This window comes from Gopherus evgoodei, chromosome 4 (genome assembly GCF_007399415.2).
Source record: "Gopherus evgoodei ecotype Sinaloan lineage chromosome 4, rGopEvg1_v1.p, whole genome shotgun sequence".
In the NCBI taxonomy this organism is placed as follows: Eukaryota; Metazoa; Chordata; order Testudines; family Testudinidae; genus Gopherus; species Gopherus evgoodei.
The window spans coordinates 134633821-134661127 of NC_044325.1; the positions used below are offsets into that span (position 1 = coordinate 134633821).

The following is a 27307-nucleotide window of genomic DNA, read 5'->3' on the forward strand; positions in this document are numbered from 1 at the left end:
AGTCTGTAATTAAAAACAAACAAAAAACTCATTTGCATGGTGTTTCACTTTTTGACAATTGTTCTAATATACATACTTCTACCACACCAGCTTTTCAGACCGGCTTCATGCACTAATCCTCAATGGAGAGCTAGATCATGGGACTATTTTTATCAAGTTGAAGTGCTACATTTTTTAGTGGTTAGTGATGATCTCGATGTGTTATGGCCTATGTGAGAACTGCGGTGAGTGCCGTACGAGCCACACTCCACCTAATCGGCACTTTCAAAAGAGTCCCTAGCCCTTTTCGTTACCCTTCAAAAATATAAGCTGAACCCTAGTCTTGGAAGTTTACCACAGACGCTTCTGCCTATTTCATGTTACAGAATGTATTGTAATCTCATTCAGGCTTTAACAGCAACAGAACTCTCCATTTAAATATCATCCCTAATCTTTCAACTGGTTCCTACAGCTCCGACTTCAGATGTGCTATGACATAGCTGTAAATCAGCAGAGCGTTCCAGGTATTCAGTGTGAGAAGCACCACACAACACGTTTTTATGCAAGATTCCTGTATCACCTGCTGGCATAAGGAGCAGTATTTACGCAGGTTGGTCATAAGGCCTTCAATGTGTCTTCATATTAGGGCAGAGTATTGTTACACCCACCCAGCACCTTAAAGGTTTATTTGCCACAGGCAAAAAGAATGCTTCCTGTAGAATCCAAGCTTTCATTTAAAAAAATAATAATTTATAGTGGTGAAAGTAAATTTCCAAGCATCATTTAAGTATAAACAAACACAGTGCTCCTCTTCTGAAATCTGCAGACAGCATTACTGCTACTGCTCAAAGCTTTCTGAAGCAGCAATAGACTTAAGGGGCCAGAGTCTAGTCAGTAGAACCCTGTAAATCCACGGATGTCTGCTTTACATCTGCAGATATCCACATGCAGATCCGACATGGATACAGATTTTGTATCCGCACAGGGATCTACTTGTCAGTTTTCAGAGCTGCTACTGAGAAAGCTGGGGACAGCAGTGAAACTAACAAAAAATCTCATCAATTTCACTTTGTTCCTGCTTGGGAAAGCTCTGAGCAGCCCTACTGAGGGCTGAATGGAGGCTGGAAAAGGAAGTAGCATAGATGGACCTTCCCCAATACTGGTGTCAGCATGCTGGAGAAGGAATAGAGATACCCCTGCCCATCTTCCTCCCAGCAAGTAAACTGGGGGTGCAACAGAGTGGGAGGTATTGGGACTACAAAGGATGTTTCCTCCCCCCTACCTTCTAGCAGCTGGATAAGAGGTATGAGGGCTGGCTTCAAAATGTAACACCTACTAGCCTAGAGAAGGATATAAAATATGCTGCCCCTGATGAAGGGCCAAGAAAAGCATCCTGGTAGGAATTCCCTAGTAGATAGGGGAGAAAGGGTGTTGGCTTCTCACTGGACACTGTCCTGAACAGGTAGTTCCCAGTTTGGTTTCAGTATGTGGTTAATTTTAGTCCTCCGGTTATTCAGTGCCAGGCACAATTTCCAAGCCTACCTGTGGGCACATGGACAGGTGTATACAGGCAGGTGTAAGGGACTGAGGACAGCTCTTTAAAAAAAAACAAAAAACAAAACAAACACCTGATCTTGATTTAACATAGCAAAGAAAAGATGACGTGGAGTGAATGCAGAAAGAAAAAAAAGTATTCCAAAAGCAAGAGAAATTGAGTGAATTGGGCTGGTCACAAAGTATTCAATGATTATTCTTCACATTTCAGCAGTCGTTGTACAATTAGTTTGTCTGACCAATACATCTCTGGGGTATTCAGCTACACCCACAGCTGCTCAAACAGTAGTTGGAGAATATATTGTTTGACAAACAGCAGTAAAAGACATTTCTTTCCTACTATTCAACCAGCTCTAGTACTAAGTTATATTTTTAACAATTTATCAAATAGAAATTTGATGAACAATGTTATAATTAAGTAGAGTACAACCAGTACAGCACTGTTTAATTTAAATTGCTGGAAGCACAGTTTGGAGAAGTGGCTTTGTGCAGGTGTGATGGCACAGGTATGTTTCACCTTGACTAGCAAACCAGTCCTCTGACTTGTAGGAATTGAGCATGTTTTAGTGATACTTAAATGATATTAAGCTGGATATACAGGCAACACTAAATTTAAAGATGTAGAGGCCAAAGCAGAACATGCAAAAATGATGTCTGAATACTTAGGATTTGGCTACACTGGAGAGTTGCAGCACTGGTGGTGGGTTTGCAGTGCTGCAAACTTACCGTCCACACTTGCAAGGCACATCCAGCGCTGCATCTCCCTGGCTGCAGTGCTGGCTGTACTCCTGCTCTGCCTGGGGTATAACGATTGCAGCGCTGGTGATGCAGTGTTGCTCCACCAGTGTGGCCACCAAAAGTGCTGTAATTGGCCTCCAGAGGTATTCGGAGGTATCCCAGAATGCCTGGTTCAGCCATTCTGCTCATCAGTTCGCACTCTACTGCCCTGGCCTCAGGTGACCCAACGCACAGAAACCCCTGCATATCCCTGATGCAATCAGTCCCCCTTACTCACCATTTCGTGGCTCCTGTGGGTTATGTGCACTCTGTTTGGTATGGGAAAAGTATGCTAAAGTGAAGACTGTAAACTCGTTCACTGTGTGGGAATAACTGTCTGGGTGAGATTATAAACAATGCTGCCTCTGTTAACTGTTGCCATTTTTGCCTTTCGAAAAGTGTCCTTGACTACTCGACTGCCTGTATCATCGACTGCTCAGAGGCTACAAAACCTCAGGAAGAAGCCACGAAAAAGCAAAGACAACATGCTGAAAGCAATTACGGATCACTCTGCCAGAGAGAGTAAAAAACTGCAGGACTGGAGGGAAAGGGAAAGAAGGATCCGCCAGAGAAACGCAGCGGCTAAGAAGAAAAACACAAAGCAGCTGATAAGCATCCTGCCGCGCCAAGCGGACTCTATCCAGTCACTCGTAGCCATGCAGGCAGAGCACTACCGTGCCGGACCCCACCCGTCCCAAAGTTCTTTCCCTTGTGCCCCAATGTCAGCTCCAAACCCCATCCCCAGCATCCAGGTTCTTACCACCACCAGCTGCCCCCAACACTTGTACGTTCACCAACCAGCCCCGAGAACTATGACCCTTACCCTCTGCACTCAACCCCCATCACCATGCAGTATAGGCACCCTGAAGTGCAGCAGTCATTGCACAGTACTCCAGACAGGACATATTCAAACCTGTGACTGTACAGTTCACCACCTCACCCCCCTGCCCTTTTAGGTTCCCAAAAACGTTGTGTGTGTGTCAAGAAAGTTATTTTCTTTTCAATAAATGAATTCTTGGCTTTGAAAATGGTCTTTATTATTTCAGAAAGTGAAAGATATCGTAGCCCAGGAAAGAAACAGGCACTGCAAATCATTTTAGGAAAAACAGATTCCTACTAACATTGTAACCACTGCACTTCACTCCCGTGCAAGGCACCAAACATTACTGTTGGTTTTCAGCCTCAAATTCCTCCCTCAAGGCATCCCTAATCCTTGTAGCCCTGTGCTGGGCCTCTCTAGTAGCCCTGCTCTCTGGCTGTGCAAATTCAGCCTCCAGGCTTTGAACCTCAGAGGTCCATTCCTGACTGAATGTTTCACCCTTCCCTTCACAAACATTATGGAGCGTACAGCACGCGGATATAACCACAGGGATGCTGCTTTCCCCCAAGTCTACCTTCCCATACAGAGATTGCCAGCGCCCTTTTAAACGGCCAAAAGCACACTCCACAGTCATTCTGCACTGGCTCAGCCTGTAGTTGAACCGGTCCTTGCTCCTGTCAAGCTTCCCTGTATACGGTTTCATAAGCCAAGGCATTAACGGGTAAGCGGGGTCTCCAAGGATCACAATGGGCATTTCGACATCCCCTACTGTGATCTTCCAGTCTGGGAAAAAAGTCCCAGCCTGCATCTTCCTGAACAGGCCACTGTTCCGAAAGATGCATGCATCATGCACCTTTCCAGGCCAGCCTGTGTCAATGTCAATGAAACACCCATGGTGATCCACAAGCGCCTGGAGAACCATAGAGAAATACCCCTTCCGATTAATGTACTCGGATGCCAGGTGGGGTGGTGCTAGAATAGGAATGTGTGTCCCATCTATCGCCCCTCCACAGTTAGGGAAATCCATTTGTGCAAAGCCATCCACAATGTCCTGCACGTTCCCCAGAGTCACAGTTCTTCTTAGCAGGATGCGATTAATGGCCCTGCAAACTTGCATCAACATGATTCCAACGGTCAACTTTCCCACTCCAAACTGGTTCGCGACCGATTGGTAGCTGTCTGGAGTTGCCAGCTTCCAGATTGCAATAGCCACCCGCTTCTCCACTGGCAGGGCAGCTCTCAATCTCGTGTCCATGCGCCGCAGGGTGGGGGCGAGCTCAGCACACAGTCCCATGAAAGTGGCTTTTCTCATCCAAAAGTTCTGCAGCCACTGCTTGTCATCCCAGACTTCCGTGACAATGTGATCCCACCACTCAGTGCTTGTTTCCCGAGCCCAAAAGCGGCGTTCCACAGTGCTGAGCATTTCCGTGAATGCCACAAGCAATTTAGTGTCATACGCGTCAGGCGACTCGATATCATCGTCGGACTCCTTACTGTCACTTTGGAGCTGAAGGAATAGCTCAACTGCCAAACGTGATGTGCTGGCGAGACTCATCAGCATACTCCTCAGCAGCTCAGGCTCCATTTCCCACAGAAATCGCGCTGCACAGAAACCGCTAGGAGAGTCACAATGGCGCCAAACGTGGATGGAAAAACAGTGACTGCGGGGATGTGAAGCAATGCATCCCGGGGCGTTGGGACAGGAAACGGAATGACCTGCACCCTTCCGTCCCCTTCCCACAACCCATGGCACCAAAATGGGACGAGGTGCTCTGTGGGATAGCTGCCCATAATGCGCCACTCCCAACAGCGCTGCAAATGCTGCAAATGTGGCCACACTGCAGCGCTGGTAGCTGTAAGCGTGGCCACACTGCAGCGCTTTCCCTACACAGCTGTACGAAGACAACTGTAACTCCCAGCGCTGTACTGCTGCAAGTGTAGCCATACCCTCTGCCAAATATACCCTTCACTACTTCATACATACCTCCCCGAGAGCTCCTCCTGGCTGCTGTGAGAATGGGGAGGTGTCTTCATTACACTACCTTTCCCTTCATCTCAAATTTTTGGGCTCCCCTTTGAACTGCACTCCCTTCATGAATAGCTCTAGTGGCTGCTGCTGCTCAGAGTTCTCCTAAACAGCTATAGCATAAAGCCAGCCCAAAACTTTAGTTCCACTAATGCCCTCAGAGTTCCGAATGTCAGCAATGAAAGTGCTACAAGTCTTAATTTCACTCTGCTGCTGCTTGGCTAAGTTCTGAAGAAGATCAGCACAGGCACTGGAGGTGCCTACAAGACTCAAAACCACACAATGGTGTCTACGGTCAGAAAGTTGTCCTCACAACAAGGAGAACTAGAAACATTGTTTTTTAAAGAAAGTTTAAAGTTTTGCAGAAATTGATTGCTGAGTTCCACCTCCCACCCACCACAAATAGTTTTGAGTCCTGCTTCACAGCATGCCTAAACTATTTGAAAATAAAGTCTAACTGAAATTGGTATTTCTAATTTTCCAGCTGAAATGGAGGTTTTGCTGATGAGTAAGTTAATGACACCAGCTGTTTCCACACATTATATCAGAGATACTAAACTACTTTCCATCCTGCTTAAAAATACTCAAAAGGATCATAGCAAAAATTTTTACATTGAACACATGTAAAGCTACTGAAGGTTTACATGGTGAGTCTGGCTGATGCTAACCCAAAAACAGTTTTACGGTCACTGGGCGAAGTGCACAACTTCAATTGAAGTCTACTTTGAGTTACACCATACATATCCGAGATCAGATCAGACTCACACACCACACATGACACTTCTCAGAAAGATAGCCACTGCCAGCTGGAGGCTCTGTAATGCCACTTGTAATTTCAAAGGTCATTTTCAAAATACAGTTTCACAGTTATATAGCAAAGAGTAGGTCTCCCGAAATACATATATATTTTTTCTTAACAAAACTGGATGAAACATTTATGGAAGAGGAGACCAATAGCTATGGCTATCCAAATGGAAAAGTGTTAGATGCAATTTACCCTGTATGAAAGCAATAAAATGTGTGAAGCCATTGAGTGCTTCCAGTGAAACTAAACCAATATTATTTTGTGCAACATTTTATATATGAAGATGTAAAATCACGCAAGAATAAAAGAGCAGGAAGTTGAAACTCACATTCTTAATTTGCGTAAACCAGTGAGCTACCAGCAGTTCTCAAACTGGAGTCCACAAATCCCTGGGGGTCCGTGAGTCATGTCCGAGGCCACTGCAACTCCTCCCCTCCCTCCCAGTGCCTCCTGCACACTGCAGAACAGCTGTTCAGCAGTGTGCAGGAGGGGCTGGGAGGGAGGGGGAGGAGAGGGGATGGGGCACGCTCAGGGGAAGGAAAGAGGAGGGAAAGAGGAGGGGCAGGGATTGAGCAGGGGCAGGACGAGGTGGGGCTTTGGGGCAAGGGATGGAGACGGGGTGGGGCCTGGGGCTGAGCAGGAGTTGAGCACCCCAGGGAAAAATCAGAAGCTGGCTTGGAGCGCCGCGAAAAATTTTAAAACAAGATGGGGGGGTCTTCAGGTTGCTAACATTTGAGAACTGCTGAGCTAGACAAACCTCTGCTTGTACCGAAAGTCTCATTTTAACTCCTTGAACACAAGCACCTCGTTTGCCTAAACGTACTTGCTTTAATGGAAAAGAAAACATTTCCTACCAACCACCCCAGCAACAAAGCAGACTTGTTCCAATTAACAGAACCCCTGTCCTCTTTATGGAGCCATTTGGTTTTACAAGTGTATGTACACATTCACCCTACACCGTCTGCCCTAAATCTCTCCCCAAAATAGGGTTTTAATGTCAATAAAAATAACAGTATTACAGAAATATTCAGACTGTATTATATTCTATTTGTTGCAGCTTCTGTCAACACACTAGCTGTTTGTCAGGACTTTCAACTTACTTTGGCTTTGAGGGATGGCTTCACACTATCCAGAGTGTCATCTTCCAAATAGGAAAGAAAACATCCTGTGACCCATACACTCAATACCAAAACACCATCACTCAGATTTTCAGATATATTACAGTTATACATGCATTATCATTTGATGTAAAACATGTTGCACCTGACAAATGTATATCAGTCAGCATTAACTTTATCATATATAAACAGCGTTCCATGAATTCATAATATATACAAGAATGTTTAGTCTGGCATCATGGTGAAAAACTGCAACACTCTAACATAGGAGGGGGAAACTAGTGCAAAGTTTATTAGCAATCAAAATATCACCTCCCTTCCTGCAAATCTTTACTCATACAATTAAGCCTCACACTTGTGAGTAGTCAAAGTGAAGCAAATGAGACAACACATGTCTAAGAACTACTCTTATGGATGAGTTAACAGTTTACAATATCAAGCTCTAAGTGTTATTCTTCACTGTGTTATCCAACACTTTGTTAGTGACTAAGATAGAAACCTTTCCATATGCAAATTGAAGTTTGGGTGCTGTCCGCTGATCACTGGTCCCTCATTCAATAAATCTGATCTCCTGGTAGAAAGAATTTATCATCAATGTCTGAAAACTCGGATAAGTAGTGATATGCTTAATTACAAGCTTTTTTTGGAGGTCTGCATTGCAAGCGTCAGCAAGGTGATATAATAATTTCCTCGAATTGTGGCAACAATTCCATCTTGGACTCCAAGAGAACCTCTCCTTCCAACTCTACCATGCTACATCCACCACTAATTCAATTTTCCTCTATCAAATACTTTTTACACCCTAAACTCTTCAATAACTACTTACATTACGGTTGTTGCTAGAGTCCATGGGATTATCCATTATTACCACCAAGAGAATTAAAGTAGAAGTACAAACGTTATACAGCTTATGAGGTACAACTTATTAAATAACACTATCAGAAAAATGTGAATTATGGATTTTCACTACATTGTCAATTGGTGTTCTGCACAATACCATAGCTAAAAAACTCCTTTAATACCTGTAAACTCAAGCAATCAGACTGGCCCAGAGGAGGAGACGGGCTAATAAGGATGTGTAAAACAACGTCACCTTTGGTCATGAGGAAATATGAACACAGACCACAGCCTATGTCCAGATCAGAAATGGTCACATTCCTTGAATAGAGTTGCAAAGTGTCCCATGTATTTCAGTTCACAATACTAACCAAACCAAGACAGGAGCTACTATATGACTCAACTACTGTTTCTTTTTTGTGCCACCATAGTCAGCACATTCTTTATAAAACCATAATTTCAAGGTCTTATCACTGGACCACAAAAATCTAATGCAGCGATAGTTAGTCTACAAGGTCTCGGCCAGTGCAAGAAACAAGAACTTTTAAATACAATTTAAAATAAACCTGACTTCACTGACAAAAGCAACCAGCTGTAATTTCAGATGCTCTGCTAAGCTCCTTGCCAGTCATTTTAAACATATAGCTGCCTCACTGTTGTACTAGGGTACCACAGATCTGACATTAATACACTGTATCATGTAACACACTGCATTACATAGACACAGCGTAAGCTAAGGGATGAATTGGGGTTGATTCTGAATTTCCAAGATTTTGACATTTTAAGGCTAGCCTCTAAGGTTACTTTTGCGTAGTTTGCAGTACATTTGGATTTGTATTAATAGAATCCATGTTGCTTATCTGAGACTCTGGCACCTTGTGGTCTCTGCAAAGGTTGCCAAGAAAAAAAAATTTTGGAAGTCAAAAGTATCAGGGCAACTCCCACATGGTAGATATGAGGAGGCAGACAAGAGCCCATTTTGACCTTGCAAAAATGGCAACCCCCAAGTTTTCCAAGTACAGTAGTTATTTCTAGACATGAAAAACACAGTCCTAGAGCTGAAACAGTTTCTACATATAAAGTTTCAAGAAATCAGAGTTGTCAATTTCTCTCTCTGCTGCAACATTGGACAGCCAGACCAGCACTCTATTTGGCTCATTTGGCCAATCCATTTCCTTGTGAGATTTTACAATAATCAAACTGCCTGATTTTTAAAATATAGTCACAGCAGATAGTATGTTATTGCACTAGATGCTACAGAGTCCCTTCTGTAGGTACTGACAGAGACAGATATGCAAAGTGGACCTCTCTCACACCAAAGCCTTGTTTATTTCACTTTGTTCCTAAACATCTTAAGACCAGATATAGGCACTGCAGGTAACAATGGCCAATCGGATCTTGCCCTCTCCTGCAAGAAATTGACAAGATATCTGAAAGCTTTGTTTTCGTTCTCCTCAGTGATTCCCTCCCTCCCCACCCAAGAGAAAAAGACAGTGGACTGAGCCAGGTCTTTACAGTCTTATTTTCTTCTCCTCCTGGGTTCTTGGGGAGGGAGTATTATTTGTTACTGGTGGAAAGAAAACCCATGTGGCTGTTATTGGGGGAGGGAAGGCAATGTAGCATAAGGCATGGAGAGTAAATAGTGGCATGGAAGGGGTGTAACCTGCTGCAAGGAGAACATTAAATTGGGGGAGAATGACATTTGATGAGCGAGGAGGATTCTTTGTACATGGCACGGGGCAGTGATCAGTAGTTATTCCAGAGTGGGACTGTAAGGGGTCAGGTGGGGGGGGGGAAGAGAAGAAGAGGATTATTTTAGTCTGGTCAACAGCCTGGAGGAAGATTAGTACATCGTGCAGAGCAGCAAAGATTACTTGACACGGGAAGCTGATGGGGTAATTTTGTTTCAGGGTATGACGGGTCCTTAGATACAATCACCTGGAGAAGAGCTACCAGGTGTATTACCTGGTGAAGGTGTTCACCACAGGAAGGACAGCACCCCTTGACCCTTACTACCTCCCACCTCCACAGCTGGTACTTGACATTGGTACTTGGTTCTTCACAGCCCCATCTGTGAGATTGGGAGGTAGCAATTACCCTGCCTTTGTTGGGAAGTTACCTCTCAGACACCAGGGCATAACCAGTCTATCCCCCAGGAGTCAGCCACACGAAAGTGGGCATCAAGCCCAAGAAGTCCTGGTCCCTGGGGAGTGGAACAGACCACCTACCAGGGAAGGAGATGACAGCCCTGGGGATGGGTGGGGAAATCAGTGTGGGGTGGCCCCATGGGGGTAAGTCCAGAACAGTCTGGGAAAGAAAGGCCCCTGGGGGTTCCAATCCCAGAGGAAGAATCATTCAAGGGGTGAGGGTGCAGAGGAAAGGCCCCCTGGAAGTGCCAGTCCCAGCAGAGATCCGAGAGGTCCCAGCCCACAGGAGTGGTGGGGTGACAGCCCAGGGAGAGAAGGTCTCGCTAATGTCAGTCCCATGGGAGTCCCGGAGACAGGTTCTCCCGGGGGAATGGGGGCCCGTTGCCAGGGTGTCAGTTTCATGGGGGATCGGGCGCGGGGGGTCGGATCCCAGGGAGCAGTCCAGACGGGTGTCCGGGCAGGGGGACGGGTGTCAGGACAGGGCGCGGGGAGGGGGTCCGGTCCCGGTACCTGGTGCAGCGCTGTCAGCCCGTCCACGTTGGCCGTGTTGATGCGGGCGCCGCGGGCCAGCAGGCGCTTCACCTCCTCGGCGTCCCCGCTGGAGCAGGCGGCCAGGAACACGGCGCCCTCTTCGAAGCGGACGCGGGGGGCCCCCCCGCCGCGGTGCCGGCCCCGGGCGCCCACCGGCGCCACCGGCTCCAGCTCGGTCAGCGAACCCTTCCAGCGCCGCAGCTGCTCGGCCCGCCGCAGCCGCGCCGACTCGGCCCGCTTCACCCCCAGGTGCCCCGGCTCCGACATCGCCGCCGCACTGAGGAGCAGGGACCGCAGCGAGCTTCACCCCGGAGGAGAGCGCAGCGCCCCCACCGCCATGTTTACTACTCCTCGGCCGCACCGCGCAGGCGCCGCCGCCCGGAAGCACCATGGGACACGTAGTTCCTCCAGCCGCCGGTCCTGCGCGGACTACAACTCCCAGACTCCTCCGCGCCCAGGAGCCGCGCCCCTCCTTTCCGCCGGCTGGCGCACATCCCCCTTCGGACTACAACTCCCAGAATTCCAAGCGGATAGGACAGCGAGGCTGCTGCCTACGAGAGTGGAAGCGCTTCCCCTTTCTTGCGGGCTGGGCAGACGGAGCACTTCCGTTTTCCCCTGCAGCCCCACTTGAGTCCAGTCTCCCCAGCCGAGCAGGGGCTATCCAGTCAATCACGTCCCCCAGCGTTGGGAAAACCAGGTCCTAGGCATGCAAAGCTGAGGCTGTTCCAAACATGGGGCTTTAGGCTGGCCAGCAGCCTCTCATGACAAGGGTCGTCCCTTGCCTCTGCATCTCTGTACAGCAAGATCAGGAGTTGCCGTGTGCTGTAAAAAGCAGCAAGAAATGCCCTGTAAATGCAGGTGAGTACTGCGTATTATTGCTACGGATGATGATGACAGTGAATATAATACCCCTGGAGGAGGGGTGGGGCAGGGGTGCTAAGAAAACTGCCCCCTATTTTTGCACTACAATGTTAGCAGCCGTAGGCGTCTGTTACAGCGTGGCATCCTGTTTTGCCTCTTGGGGATGTCTTGCTGAAACAGTCCCCAATTGTGGATTTTCTAAGTGTGATTCAAAGAAATAGATTTTAAAATGTATGTAAAAAACAACATATGTTAAGGGTGCACAGTTAGGCCTTGAGCCTGCAAACACATCCCCGCAGACGGCACTTTAAGCACATTACTGGGCCCACTGAAATTTGTGGGATTAGGGCCTAAAGCATTCAAAAGGCCGGAAGTGTTGATGCCAAACTGCAAATGCTTTCCTGACTTTACATGAGTGGTCCCATTGAAACCAATGGATAATGTATAACTGTTTGCAGGATCAGGGCCCAAAGACACACATACAAACTTTCCCCTGCCTCCTCATAAGTGTTTTTAATTACTCAATAATAATAATGAATTGTAATAACTTAATATAACATGTTCTTTCTTTTTGTCTTCTGTTTGATCAGTAGGAACATTTGATTGAAAGGAAGAACTTCATTGTTTAGAAATTAACCTATTCATACAACTTATTCTGAATTCAGTACACTCCCTTTGATACATCACATCTGTTTGTAGTGGGAATATTTTTAGGGTTACAAACTGAGAAAGAAGGAGCAGCAGATTAATTTTTAAGTAACAAAGTTCCTATCTTCATGAACAACAACAAGTAGAGACGGAAAAAAAGAAAACAGAACGTATTAGATCAGAGCTGAATTGTTTCAAAACAGAATATTTTTCAGTTTTCCATTAGGAGTCAGTGACTACATTTTATTCAATAGTTTCAGTATGTTTCTGTTACATATACAATAGAACCTCACCCACACGAACACCAGAGTTACCAACTAACTGGTCAACTGGTCCACACACCTGATTTGGATCCGGAATTACGCAAGCAGGCAGCACCAGAGGGGGAAAAAAAGCAAATATTTTGTGACTAAACAAAATGGCAAGCAGTAGGAAGCGCAAACGTGTCACTCTTTCAATTGACACAAAACTAGAAATATTAAAAAAACTCGACAGTGGTGTTAGCCTCAGCAACATAGCAGTAGAATATGGTATCGGGAAGTCAACCATCACCGATATTCGGAAAAGCCAGGAAAAAATAAAGCAATTTGCAAAAGAAGCCAAAGACAACGGGACAGTAAAAAGCAGGTGTATTGTACGCAAGGCTGCTGATGATGCTTTTGATAAGGCAATGCATCTGTGGTTTGCACAAGAGAGATCAAAAGGCACTCCTATAAGTGGTGTCATGGTTACAGAGAAGGCAAAGGTACTCTACCGAGAAATGTATCCAGACAAAGGTGAGAACCATTTTAAAGCAAGCACAGGGTGGCTTTGTCGGTTCAAAAATCGGCATGGAATACGTCAGCTGAGGATGCAAGAAGAGTTTCTATCAAGTGACTGGAATGCTGCTGGTGTATTTAAAAACATTTTCAAATCATTTGTTGAACAGCACGAACTTACCCGGGACCAAGTGTTTAACTGCGACGAGACGGGCTTATATTGGCGCCTACTTCCAAACAAGACTCTGGCAGACAATTCAGAAAAACAGGGGAAGAATTTCAAATCCAGTAAAGATCGAGTCACGCTGATGGCTACTGCTAATGCAAGCGGGGATTTCCGTCTCCCATTGGTGTTCATTCATAAAAAGGCGAAACCTCCTTGCTTTGCAAACGTCACTATGTCAGCTCTACCTGTCCATTACTACAGCCAGCGCTGTGCTTGGATGGATAAAGGCATTTTCTCTGACTGGTTTTTTAAACACTTTGTTCCACTTGTGAAAGACTACCTTACCTCAAAATCGTTACCTATCCGAGCTGTGCTACTGATGGACAATGCTCCATCTCACCCTGCCATTGAAAATCTATTGACGGAAGATGGAAGCATTCGTTGTTTGTTTTTGCCACGAAAAGTCACCAGCCTCATTCAGCCTATGGACCGAAGCATTCTGGAAAACATGAAATGTCGATACAAGCGAAACCTCTTACAGCGATTATTACTGGGATCAATGCAGTTTGAATCTTACACAGATTTTTGTAAACAGCTGACAATCAAAGATGCTGTCTACATGTGTGCCGAATCCTGGAGTGAGATTAGCGCTGAGTCTTTGAGACGCTCATGGAATACGCTTTGGCGGTGTATTGATAACACTGGACCAGATAATTTGGAAAACAATGAGCAGATGGAAATAAATCAAGTAGATTTTTCTGAAGAGCGACAGCTTTTGGATATCACCATGGAGGAACAGGAGGAATGGCTAAACGCAGATAAACATGAGAATGGACACCCTATTCTTAGTGACCATGAGATAATTGAATTGGTACGAGAAACAGCACAACCGGACAGTGACAGCGACAAGGAGGGGGAGAACGCCAAGAAGATCCCACACATGCAAGCAGAAGAGTGCTTCACTGCCTGTCTTCAGTGGCTTGAACAACAGCCTGAAGCCACACCAATTAACCTAATGATGCTTCACAAGCTACGTACCTTGGCAGCAAAAAAGCTTGTTAGCAACCTCAAGCAAAGTACGATTAAAGATTTTTTCAAGTCTACATAGTTTATGCTGTAAAGTTAAGCAGCAAAGTTAAGTTTGGATACTTTTTTTTAATTGTCATTATAAAAACTAGTGTTGGTACATTTTGCTGCATCATTTTTTTAGTGCTGTTTGAATGGACATTGAAATTGGTGAACCTTTATGTTGGCTTTTTTATTTCATGGATAACTGACACTAAAAAAGAAGCAAGAGAAATTACTTAAAATTGAAATATAGTACCGTGTTAACCGTAAACTACTAAAAAAAAAAAAAAAGGGAAGTTTCAAAAAAAGATTTGACAAGGTAAGGAAACTTTCTGTGCTTGTTTCATTTAAATTATGATGGTTAAAAGCAGGATTTTTCTTCTGCACAGTAAAGTTTCAAATCTGTATTAAGTCAATGTTCAATTGTAAACTTCTGAAAGAACAGCCATAACGTTTTGTTCAGAGTTACAAACATTTCAGAGTTAGGAAAAACCTCCATTCCGAAGGTGTTTGCAACTCTGAAGTTCTACTGTATTGTACATGATGAGCGTCCTCTGGTGGCCAGAATTGGCACTTAACTTCCCTGTTACATATCTGTTTGCCCAACAATCACTTTGCAGAGCCTATGGAGGTGTGAGCCTACCAGATGCTTAGCATTCTGCCCTGATCCAGCAAAACACTTAGGCCTTGGCTACACTGGCCCTTTACAGCGCTGCAACTTTCTCGCTCAGGGGTGTGAAAAAACACCCCCCTGAGCGCAGCACGTTACAGCGCTGTAAAGCGCCAGTGTAAACAGTGCCCCAGCGCTGGGAGTGTGGCTCCCAGTGCTGTAAGCTAATCTCTCTCCCAGCTCTCTCCCAGCACTGGCACTGCGACCACACTCGCACTTCAAAGCGCTGCCATGGGAGCGCTCCCGCAGCAGCGCTGTACAGCTGCAAGTGTAGCCATACCCTTAAGCACATCCTTAACTTTAAACATAGGGGTAGGCCCATTGACTTCAGTCTAGCGTGCGGGATCAAACTCTTGCTGAACAAAAGAACTAACTACTCATGGTAATAACACCAAGCATAATGCATATGTGTTTCCGGTTTCAGGCCTTATGCAGGCTGACTTTGATATAGGAGGGAGACCATGGTTTTAAAGCATGTTTTATTAAAATTCTTTCTCCTGATTGTCAGTGGTTCCCACATCTGTTGCATCTTAGTTGCTTTTATTTATCTCTGGTTCCAGAAATCTCTGTAATTCTGCATTAATTGTGTTTTTCAAATAGGACTTTGGCTGTCAGTGTGACAGATATGGCAATTTCCTTAAATATCCTGGTCCAGCCTTATTGAATGAAGTTAAACCTTATTGAATTAACATTCAGTATCTTAGGAGTTCATTATATTAAAAATGCAAATGTGTATGTATAATTGTGCGATTGTATAGAACACCTCTAGGGAGGAAACATGGCTAAACATTTACCCTAGGAAATGTTGTGAACTTCAAAGGATTCTTTGAAACAATGTCCTAGACAAACAAATTTAAGTGGGATTCGTAGGAAATATTTGGAAAAAGGTGAAGGCAACTTCTCACCTCTGGACCCAACCTTTGACATTGTGCTTTGAGGAAAAAAGTAAAGCGGACCTGCGTAGGCGGTCTGAGTTTTCTGGGGAATTCACAGTGTACACAGGGAGCTGCCCAGCCTGGAATGTCATAGATTCCAAGCCCAAAAAGGGCCATTGTGATCAGCTAGTCCAGGGTTCTCTCAATTTTTTTGGTGACCTCAGAGTGCAGCCACCAACTCTTGCTGGTGGTTGCTCTGATAATTTTTCCTAAAATACTTAATTAACTTCAGGAAAAACAAATAAATTTGCACATATACACATCCAAATAATTCTAATTTATTTATATAGGGTTGGGTTTTTTGCAGACTTAATAATAAAAATAATGGGCAGGTGTGTCTATTCTTTACTGGAATAGAAACACAAATAAGGTGTTTGCATGTTCTTGTCTTTTTTGTTGTTGTTGTTTCTTTTGCTTTTGTGGTTGCTTTCTTTTTTTTTTAGACTTGCTAGCTAGTAAGTCTGCTGCTGTGAAAAGTGATACTTGTATATTACTACACCTCTACCTCAATACAACGCTGTCCTCGGGAGCCAAAAAATCTTACCGTGTTATAGGTGAAACCGTGTTATATCAAACTTGCTTTGATCCACTGGAGTGTGCAGCCCCGCCTCTTCCGGAGCACTGCTTTACCGCGTTATATCTGAATTCGTGTTATATCGGGTCATGTTATATCGAGGTAGAGGTGTATCATTTTTTACAGTCTCCCAGCTAGCTTCTAAGTCTTGTTGCCAATGATTTTAATTTATTGTTCATTTATTGTGTGATATTATGATTAACTAACATGTTATGTCATATGTAATCATTGTATGTTCAATAGAGTTGCGTTGTAGGATTATAAAAGTACAGGATTGATCAGTAGTTAGGAGGAATAATTATGTATTAGGTATCTAAGTAAGTAGGGCTGAAATGCAAGGCCTACAGGCTGAGGCCTGTAAGATTTTAGCTTAGCCATGCTAGGCTTAAGAAATGCTTGACATAAGTAAGTGACCAAAGAATGACCCTATGCCACAAGATTACAGAAAAGATGTACTAATGGGTGATATGCCAAAAAATTAACAACAACAGTAATAGTTTGCTTACAAGATACGTGTTAGTCACATTTTTCTAACATATTCCCTAACCACAAGGTTCACTATGTGTGTAAATGCTAATGATGTATAGTCAGAATCACACTTTAAAAAGAGAGTGCCCAGATTAGGAAAATTGAGTTCCCTATGGGAAACTCCAGCAGGAACCATCCCTCTACTGATGATCAATTGGCAGGGCAGCCATCAGACGTTAAGAATATCATTAAGGATGTGAGGATGGCTATATATGTAACTTGTGCAGAGAATTTCTTTATGCTTAGTTAATCATAACTTTAACTGTAACTTTAATAAAACTTGGAAAACCTTGTACTTGTGAATGTCTGTGTGGTCATTACCCTTGTTCTTTGTGTTTCTAGAGATTCTCATCTGAAGTAAGTAGCAGAGGTGACTTGCACTCTGGTGAGCTTGAAACTAGCTACCAGAGCCGGACCCACTGTGATGTAATACAGCATTACTAAATCCGCTTGAAATCATATCAAAGGGTACAGATTGTCACCCAGCGTAGGGGTCTAGAGAACACAGACTATGTTAGACCCTATAGGTGTAATTAATATTATGCTGATCTGTGCATTTATAAGAACATGTAGCAAAATAGACTAGACTAAAGTGTGTTTAAGTGATGCCTAGACCTCTAGATAAAGGTGGGTTTCACCCCTAAACTGAAAATTATTGTTAAACTCAAATATCTGCCAAGAGCAGAGTCCAAATTGTATAAATAATCAACAGTGGGAATGTTTAATTTTGCAATTATGTGTACACATCCCTCCTGTGATTCCAGCAGCCTTATCCATGCTGGACAATTCAGATCCCCCTGATCCCAGGTGTGTCACATTGTGTCCTGAGCATATAAAGTAGAGATGGTTGAACATTAAGTCATTAACACATTTTTCCCACAAAGTGGCTTTTTAACAAAATGGACATTTTTATGAGAGAGTTTCCATTTTTAGTCAAAGTTTTTCAGGTTTTGGTGAGAACCCCCCTCTGCCTCCCCCCCCCCCAAAAAACCTGAAAACCTAATTTTTGTTGTTTTGACAAAATACTTCCAGTTTAGGGGAGTTTGTTTGTTTTTCTGAAATCCTGAAAAATTCAGTGAAAATGTTAAAAGAAACAAACAATGTTTATTTCCTTTGAAAAAAATTTGCGGGAAATAAATCAGATTTTTCAACCTGCTCTGGTACAAAGAACCAGATTTTCGCTTTCCAACCCAACTTCTTTGAGAAATTTGATTCAAAGGAGTGGAACCTGGCCTTAACTGACATATTGAGAGGATTACCAGTGGGCAGGGGCAACTCTCAGCTTCTATAAAGCTGGCTTAGGCAGATCCTGTGTCAACTGCCCCCTGCCAGTGTATGGAGTATGTCGGGAGCAAGAGAGGATGGGTTAAGCATCTTGGTGTATTGGCTCTTGGGGATAACCAGCTAGCATAAGTTAGAGTAACTTCTAGGGTATTCCAAGATTCTGTCTAGATTCAAAATTGCACCAGTTTAACTTTAAATTCATTTAAAACTCCTTTAATTAAACTACTTCAAATCACAATGCAGACTCTCTTAATTCTATTTACATCATGATTATCTCAATTTAGCATAAATTAATTGTTATTGAATTAAGTTAGATCAGTAGTGTGACGGGTTCCTTCTGAGGTGCCACCTGGAACTGGGGTACCACTGAGCCCTCTGACCCACCAGCCTGGGCTCCCTCTCTCACTGTGCTGCTGTGCCTAGCTAGTTGCAGACCCGCTTCCGGTCCTACAATTCCACCAGCATTCACACAGGTAGGGACACACCCAGCTGCAGTTACATTCAGGCTCTCTGACTAGCCACTGCATGTGAACCAACAATAGGGAGACTATGGCCAGAATAACCACCAGCTTCCCAGCCTAGGATCCCAGAGCTGTACCATCTTGCCCTGGTCCAAACTCAACCAGTATGTATTTTATTATCCAGTTTGCCTCCTGTTCAATGTGGAGAGGAAATGAAATAGTCCCTCGAAGCTAAGATTCCCATGCACTTCACATCAAACTCACTGGTTTAGATTAAAACATAAATTTATTAACTACAACAGATCGATTTTAAGTGATTATAAGTGATAGCAAACAGATCAATGCAGATTACCTAGTAAATGAAAAAGCAAACTAAGCTTTACATACTAGAGAGAGAGGATTTGACTTAAGTCTCTCAGCCTGATAGATGATACAAGTGGGCTGCAGATTCTTAAGATACAAGCTGCACTTGTTTTATAGCTTAGAATCCTCAGGTTTTTCATACACATGAAAAAACCACTTTAGCCTGGGTCCAGCACTCTTTCCCCACCCCCACCCCCCATTCAGTCTTTGTTCCTCAGATGTTTCCAGGAGTTTTCTTGTATAGGGAGTGAAGAACAACAGAAGATGTCACTCCCCTGCCTTATATAGCTTTAGCATATGGTGAGATCCCTTTGTTTCAAAACTTGGTTCCCAGACCAGTTTGTGGAAAAATACTGACGTCCCAAGATGGAGTCTGGAAACGTGGTCTGGTCGCATGCCCTTGCAGTGTTATAGCAGCTATTGCTTACAGGCTGGCCAAAACACCCACAGAAAGGTTAAGCTATTCCACAGTCCATTGTCTTTGCTGATGAGCCATCAGCCCTGTCTGGTATCTTCATTGTTGTACCTGAAAGGCTGGCTGTGGGTGTTTTCCAAAGTAAGCCTATTTGAAATGCAGATCTCTAGTCAATATTCATAACTTCAGATACCAAAATGATACATGCATACAAATAGGATGTATTCAGCAAATCATAACTTTTCCAGTGACACCTCACATAATCATTGTGAAGAATATGGTGTGTAGTATCACAGATATAAATCATGTTTAAATTAGATTAAGCATCAACTCTGCTTTTTGCACCAGTTTAATTAAATTAGATTAAAGTCACTGATCCTGCAAACACGTTTAACTCAACTACCAGGAGTAGTTCCACTGACTTCAGTTATGCATGGTAGCATATATGTGTTTCCAGGATCAGCGTCTTAGTTAAACCAGTGTAACTTTAAGTCTAGGCAAGGCCTAAGTTACAGCTGGACCAGAACTGGAGCTTGTATAGATTGATCCACAGAATCAGACAGCTGTGTCTGGCCCCCAGCATTCTCCTAGTTTAGACCAAGCAGATTTTAGTGCAAGAGAGGTGACAGCCCATCAGCAGTTCTCAAACTTCATTGCCCCCCCCCATGACCCCGTTCTGACAACAAAAATTACTACGTGACCCTGGATGGTGGGCAGAGCATTCAGGCTTCGGCTTCAGTCTCGGGTCCCGACAAGTCTCATGCTGGTTCTGGTGACCCCATTAAAATGGGCTTGCAACTCACTTTGGGGTCCTCCCGACCACAGTTTGAGAACCACTGGCCCAGATTATTCCACTCTCATGAAAATACCAGAGTATGCAGACCTGAAATTGACTTTCTGTGAGCTGCCAGGATAATAAGGCTTGATTGCTTGAATCAATTGCTAATAATTTCAGACTACATTCAAACAAACAACTGGGTATTAATGCAAAGACTCTTGTATTGCAAAATACGAAACATACGAAGAGCGATGAGGAGCCTAGATATCGGAAAGAAAAGAATGCCAACCAAACCCCCTTGTTGTACAATAAAATAATGACTATCCAGAAAATTGTTGTTATTAAAGAACAGTATCAGAACGCAGCTCCCAGCAGGACTTTGTCTGGGGGGTTAAGGTAAGTGCCTGTAGCAGGGTTCTTTCCTCTGAAGGGGTTGATTTTGGACACAGCTGGAGACAGCATCTAGTACCAGAAGGAGCTTTGGTTTGATCCAGTCTGACGGTATGTTCCTTTATAATATTGGGTTACAGGCGAGTAGAAACTGCAGAACAGCCTTTGTTTATTTCCCCTTTAAGGCATTTGAGGCAGTGAAGCCTAGTGGATGAGCTCAGGAGACCTGAGACTTCCCCTCCCTGTGCCTCAGTTTCCCCATCTGTAAAATGGGGGCAATGATACTTATCTCCTTTGTAAAGTGCTTAGAATGCTACTGAAGAAAAGCACTATATGCGAACTGGGTGTTGTTATAAATAAAGAGCTCGATGGCAGCCATCACCTTTCACCAGAGCCTGCTGAAGTCAGTGGGAATCTCTCCATTCACTTCAGCAGGCTCTGGCTCAGGCTTTTATTTCAGCCAATTACAGCATCTCCTTTTGGCAGTCCAACCTCCAGCAAGCTAGAAGTAACTTTGCAGGGAAACAACCAGCATCAGGTTGCAATGGTAACAGTAGGGGGTGCCATTGACAATTGGACAGTGTCTGGGCAAGAACTGCCTCTTGCTCTCCAAAGGAGCCATGGAAATGAAACTGGAGATTCTGTTTGTCTGATAAGTACCGAGGCAGTCCCAGCATAAGGGGCAAAGTGACAGCATGAGCAGACTGTTGCCACCCCCCCGACCTCCCGGAATGGGTGATGGTTTCGGTTCGAAACTGGCCTCTGCACCTGCCTGTCTCTTGACTCCTACCAAACCCCTCTCCACTTGAGTCCTCCTGTGCTCAGCTAATCCCAAGTCCCGCCACGTCCCCTGCCCACTTCCCATGTGACAGAGGGGCCGAGTTCTTCAGTGTTTCCACCTGTCTCTGGTCAGGTGTCCCAGACTGTGGCTTCCAGAGATGGTAGGCGGAAACTCCCCTGTTTCAAGGGGAAAGAGTAGGGCAGACCCTGGCAGAAAGGCTATTGACCTTGAGGAGGGATGTTTTGTATGGACTATCCTGCCCCTGCTAGATGAGAATGCTCACTGATTTGAGTGCAGGGCCAAATCACCCTACCAGCCTGGGGAAACTGAGGCAGTGGCTCCACCTCCATGCTGGAGAGGTATGATGGCTGTTGTATGGGTACTCCCGCCACTTTATTTACTGCATAGGCAGATGGTCCTATCTGCATCTGCTTTAAGGTGATGAGAAACGTGTGTTACTGTGTTTTAGTCTATAAAAAAAGCCAAATGACACAGTGATATGGCATCCTATGAAAGTTCCTGCCCAGGGCGACCGCTCTGCCCCTAGAACCAGCCCTGGCTGTGGCAGAACAAGTGGCTCTCTGGGTGTGGCCTGAGCGGATGACTAGACATGTCAGCACAAGTCAATATTAGTCTATCATGGGGCCAGGGGTCAGCAGTGTGACCCTAGTCCACAGCCAAGGGGAGATCAGGGCCATCAGGGCCAGTAGTCCTCTCTTTGGTGATTCGTTCCTCAAAAACATTTCTTATACCCTGTAATTTCCTTCTTGCACTTTCTCCTCCTCTCTACGGTTTCACTCTGGCTGGATTTCCACTTGCTGAATGACACCCACTCTGCCCAAACAATTTCTTGAAGCTCTACTTCAAGGCAGTCTGACTTGTTTCCTAAGAACAGCCATACTGGGTCAGACCAATGGTCCATCTAGCCCAGTAGCCTGTTTCCAGTCCATGTCAGATGCTTCAGAGGGAATGCACAGAACAGGGCAATTCCTGCTTCACTTTCTCTGTAGGGGCATGCATGGACTCTCTTCTGGTTGCTCTCTTCTCTTGTAAGGCCTTCTCTAAACACAGAAGCTGCATCAGTTTGAAAACTGATTTAGTTAATCCAGTGCAAATGCCTGTGTAGATTTAAAACTAGTTATATTGATTTAACCTGCATCCGTAAACCTAACAGCTCAAGTTAACCCGATGTAGGTTTAAACACAAATCTACATGAAAAGGACATTAAGGTTGCAAAAGCAAGCACTCAGAAGTTAGGCAATGCTAGAATTAAGGCTGCCTATGCAACCTTAATTTGGCCCATTATGCATGTGCATACATGCTACAATACAATTTTTAATGACATGATCACATACTTTTTTCCCCCCACAGAACCTGGCCTCATTCAATGCACAGGCTGAGCCTGCTCTGGGAATGAATCAGGCCTGTGTAACTAAACAGGCCATCTTGACCACTTTGATGTTCTTTTAACATAGTTTTGTATGTATAACTTCCTAGCTGATTTTAAAAGCAAATTGCCAAACTAAATTCCATCATATGGACAGGTATGTGGTTCATCAGCAGGGCTGGCACCGTCAAATCTACTGCACAGACCTCTCCCACTTGAGGTAAGGGAGTATTTGAAAGCAGTAGTAGGTGTTTATCCTCTGGACCAGAACTAAAGAGAGTGGAGCACTTTGCCAGCAGATTGTATAGACTTCAGAAATTATAAATGATTTTCTAAAGCAAAGTAACTAGCTTGGTCCTCTTTACGGCAGATAGTGATTAATTGTCACTGAACAGGACGGTGGTGCCTAGGAACCAGATGTCACGGAGTGTGGGGGAGTCCGGCCCTGCACCCCTCTTCCTGGGACCCACAGTGACTCTTAGCCAGCCAGTAAAACAGAAGGTTTATTGGACAACAGGAACATAGGTTACAGCAGAGCTTGCAGGCACAGTCAGGACCCTTCCACCGAGTCCCTCTGGGCTTTCAGGGTGCTTGGATCCTAGCTAGGATACCCTGAATTCCGCCCACACAGCCCCAAGCCCAAACTCAAACTGCTTCCCTCCTGCCGCTCCCTTCCTTTGTCCCCTTCCCGGGCAAAGGTGTTGACCTTTCCCTGTCCTTACCTAGCTCAGGTTACAGGCCCTGGCATCGTCCATCCCCTCAAGTCCTCCCCTGCCCTCCCACTCCCCACACAGACAGTCCCTACTGCATCACACCAGACTATATTCAATATGGGCAAGCAGAGGACAGTTCCAACCAGTAAGAGATATACCTGGTGCTTCAAAATGGGTAACTTCCCAAAGCTGAGGTAAATTACAAGCAAAATTGATCAGGAGGAAAAGCGTAGGTGGGAAAATGTGAATGAAGATTGGAAGCTCTTTAAGAAGGGTTGATTAGATGGCCCAAGAAAACCCGACCACTGCACAGTCAAGAAAGAGGACAACTCTGGATAAAAACCCATCCTGGTTCAGTGAGAAAGTGAAGGCAGCAATTAGAAATAAAACTTTATAACAAAGGAAAAACATAAATAACAATCAATACAAGTGAGGTGATATAAAGTGTAAAAAATATAGAAGTGAAGCTAAAGACATCAGGGAAAAATGAATGGCTGGGAGGCCTAAGGACAATAAAAAGTTGTAAGCATATTGGGAGCATAAGAAATCTTAACAATGGAATAGGCACATTACTCTATGGAGATGGCAAATTGTTAATAATAATACAGAAAAGGCAGAAGCACTCAATAAATATTTTCTGTCTATATTTGGAAACAAGCAGAATGTACTTTCTTCACACAGGGATGATGAAGCACTTAGGAGGATGTTAAACAGCATCTATTACTTTTTAAGTTGGCACACATGGCTAACTTGAAACCAAAAGTCCTAAAAGCTGATGAGGAGTTATCTGGCCAAAAGATGTTAATTTTAATAAATCTTTCAATACTGGAGTGCTTATCTATCCAAAGTGGAACAGCTTCAACAGGAGAAATTGAAGGTATCCTATATCAGAATATCCCATAGCTCTGTGGTTTGGGTGCACATCTCAGAGGGAAGAGATCAAATCCTTTCTCCCCCTCAGGCAGACGGGGGGATTGAACTTGGCTCTCACACATCCTAGGACAGTGCACTAAATATTAGGCTGCCTAAAAGTTATGAAGGAGGTACGTCCTCCAACAGTTAAGGAGGGGAAGCCTCGTACCCCTAAGGCTGGGAGGTCTGCTGCCACCACTGATAATAAGAAACGTAGGGTAGTGGTGGTTGGAGACTCTCTGCTGAGGGGGACAGAGACACCCATCTGTCGCCCTGACCGTTCATCCCGGGAGGTATGCTGCCTGCCAGGGGCCCGTATCCAAGATGTTACAGAGGCATTGTCGAGGATTATCCGGCCTTCTGACTACTACCCCATGCTACTCATCCATGTGCACACAAATGATACTGCGAGGTGTGACGCTGAGCAGATCAAGAGTGACTACAGGGCTCTGGGAGTACGGGTTAAGGAGTTTGGAGCGCAGGTGGTATTCTCTTCGATTCTTCCTGTTGAAGGTAGGGGTCCGGGCAGAAACAGATGCATCGTGGAGGTGAATGCCTGGCTGCGAAGATGGTGTCGCCAGGAGGGCTTTGGCTTCCTCGACCACGGGATGCTATTTGAGGAAGGATTGCTAGGAACAGATGGCGTTCACCTTTCGAAGCGGGGAAAGGCCTTATTTGCGCACAGACTGGCTAACCTAGTAAGGAGGGCTTTAAACTAGGTTCGACGGGGACAGGTGAGCAAAGCCCACAGGTAAGTGGGGAACAAGACCTGGGAGATGGGTTGGAAACAGGAGGGAGCACGGGCTATAATGGCAGAGAGGAAGGAGGGTCAGGGCAAAGCTGGGAGGCAAGATCAAACCAGTATCTTAGATGCCTTTATACAAATGCAAGAAGTATGAGTAATAAGCAGGAAGAACTGGAAGTGCTAATAAATAAATACAACTATGACATTATTGGCATTACTGAAACTTGGTGGGATAATACACACGACTGGAATGTTGGTGTGGATGGGTATAGTTTGCTCAGGAAGGATAGACAGGGGAAAAAGGGAGGAGGTGTTGCCTTATATATTAAAAATGTACACACTTGGACTGAGGTGGAGATGGACATAGGAGACGGAAGGGTGGAGAGTCTCTGGGTTAGGCTAAAAGGGGTAAAAAACACAGGTGATGTCGTGCTGGGAGTCTACTACAGGCCACCTAATCAGGCGGAAGAGGTGGATGAGGCTTTTTTCAAACAACTAACAAAATCATCCAAAGCCCAAGATTTGGTGGTGATGGGGGACTTCAACTATCCAGATATATGTTGGGAAAATAACACCGCGGGGCACAGACTATCCAATAAGTTCCTGGACTGCATTGCAGACAACTTTTTATTTCAGAAAGTTGAAAAAGCTACTAGGGGGGAAGCTGTTCTAGACTTGATTTTAATCAATAGGGAGGAACTTGTTGAGAATTTAAAAGTAGAAGGAAGCTTGGGTGAAAGTGATCATGAAATCATAGAGTTTGCAATTCTAAGGAAGGGTAGAAAGGAGTACAGCAGAATAGAGACAATGGATTTCAGGAAGGCGGATTTTGGTAAGCTCAGAGAGCTGATAGGCAAGGTCCCATGGGAATTAAGACTGAGGGGAAAAACAACTGAGGAAAGTTGGCAGTTTTTCAAAGGGACGCTATTAAGGGCCCAAAAGCAAGTTATTCCGATGGTTAGGAAAGATAGAAAATGTGGCAAAAGACCACCTTGGCTTACCCTTGAGATCTTGCGTGACCTACAAAATAAAAAGGCGGCATATAAAAAATGGAAACTAGGTCAGATCACGAAGGATGAATATAGGCAAATAACACAGGAATGCAGAGGCAAGATTAGAAAAGCAAAGGCACAAAATGAACTCAAACTAGCTATGGGAATAAAGGGAAACAAGAAGACTTTTTATCAATACATTAGAAACAAGAGGAAGACTAAGGACAGGGTAGGCCCACTGCTCAATGAGGAGAGGGTAACAGTAACGGGAGACTTGGAAATGGCAGAGATGCTTAATGACTTCTTTGTTTCGGTCTTCACTGAGAAGTCTGAAGGAATGTCTAGTATAGTGAATGCTTACGGGAAGAGGGTAGGTTTAGAAGAGAAAATAAGGAAAGAGCAAGTAAAAAATCACTTAGAAAAGTTAGATGCCTGCAAGTCACCAGGGCCTGATGAAATGCATCCTAGAACACTCAAGGAGTTAATAGAGGAGGTATCTGAGCCTCTAGCTATTATCTTTGGGAAATCATGGGAGATGGGGGAGATTCCAGAAGACTGGAAGGGGGCAAATATAGTGCCCATCTATAAAAAGGGAAATAAAAACAACCCAGGAAACTACAGACCAGTTAGTTTAACTTCTGTGCCAGGGAAGATAATGGAGCAGGTAATCAAAGAAATCATCTGCAAACACTTGGAAGGTGGTAAGGTGATAGGGAATAGCCAGCATGGATTTGTAAAGAACAAATCATGTCAAATTAATCTGATAGCGTTCTTTGATAGGATAACGAGCCTTGTGGATAAGGGAGAAGCGGTGGATGTGATATACCTAGACTTTAGTAAGGCATTTGATACAGTTTCGCATGATATTCTTATAGATAAGCTAGGAAAGTACAATTTAGATGGGGCTACTATAAGGTGGGTGCATAACTGGCTGGATAACCGTACTCAGAGAGTAGTTGTTAATGGCTCCCAATCCTGCTGGAAAGGTATAACAAGTGGGGTTCCGCAGGGGTCTGTTTTGGGACGAGTTCTGTTCAATATCTTCATCAACGATTTAGATGTTGGCATAGAAAGTACGCTTATTGAGTTTGCGGACGATACCAAACTGGGAGGGATTGCAACTGCTCTGGAGGACAGGGTCAAAATTCAAAATGATCTGGACAAATTGGAGAAATGGTCTGAGGTAAACAGGATGAAGTTCAATAAAGATAAATGCAAAGTGCTCCACTTAGGAAGGAACAATCAGTTTCACACATACAGAATGGGAAAAGACTGTCTAGGAAG

At 44.5% G+C, this 27307-nt stretch overlaps 2 protein-coding genes across 8 annotated transcripts in view; one reads left to right on the top strand and one right to left on the bottom strand.

The window, feature by feature from the left end:
- The window catches only part of PPP1R12B (protein phosphatase 1 regulatory subunit 12B), a 161658-nt gene extending 150705 nt beyond the window's left edge, over window positions 1–10953 (bottom strand). For 4 of the 6 annotated variants that reach the window (XR_004000217.1, XM_030561186.1, XM_030561183.1 and 1 more), the window contains exon 1: window positions 10574–10953. Coding sequence is in view for 5 of the 6 variants with exons in the window: in XM_030561186.1 (XP_030417046.1) it covers window positions 10574–10861 (288 nt within the window). In the remaining variant the exon portion in view is untranslated. The remainder of the gene's footprint in view (window positions 1–10573) is intronic. The other 2 variants (XM_030561182.1, XM_030561181.1) reach the window with 1 other exon arrangement.
- A 176-nt stretch (window positions 10954–11129) lies between these two features.
- Window positions 11130–14413, top strand: LOC115650783 (jerky protein homolog-like). Of its 2 annotated transcripts, none has more exons than XM_030561187.1 (2): window positions 11130–11452; window positions 12046–14413. In XM_030561187.1, the coding sequence occupies exon 2, from the start codon at window positions 12522–12524 to the stop codon at window positions 14133–14135; it is 1614 nt and encodes a 537-aa protein (XP_030417047.1). In that variant the 5' UTR covers window positions 11130–11452; window positions 12046–12521; the 3' UTR covers window positions 14136–14413. The 2 variants fall into 2 exon arrangements, with proteins under 2 accessions (XP_030417047.1, XP_030417048.1); XM_030561188.1 differs by having other exon boundaries at window positions 12049–14413.
- The last annotated feature ends 12894 nt before the right edge of the window (window positions 14414–27307 follow it).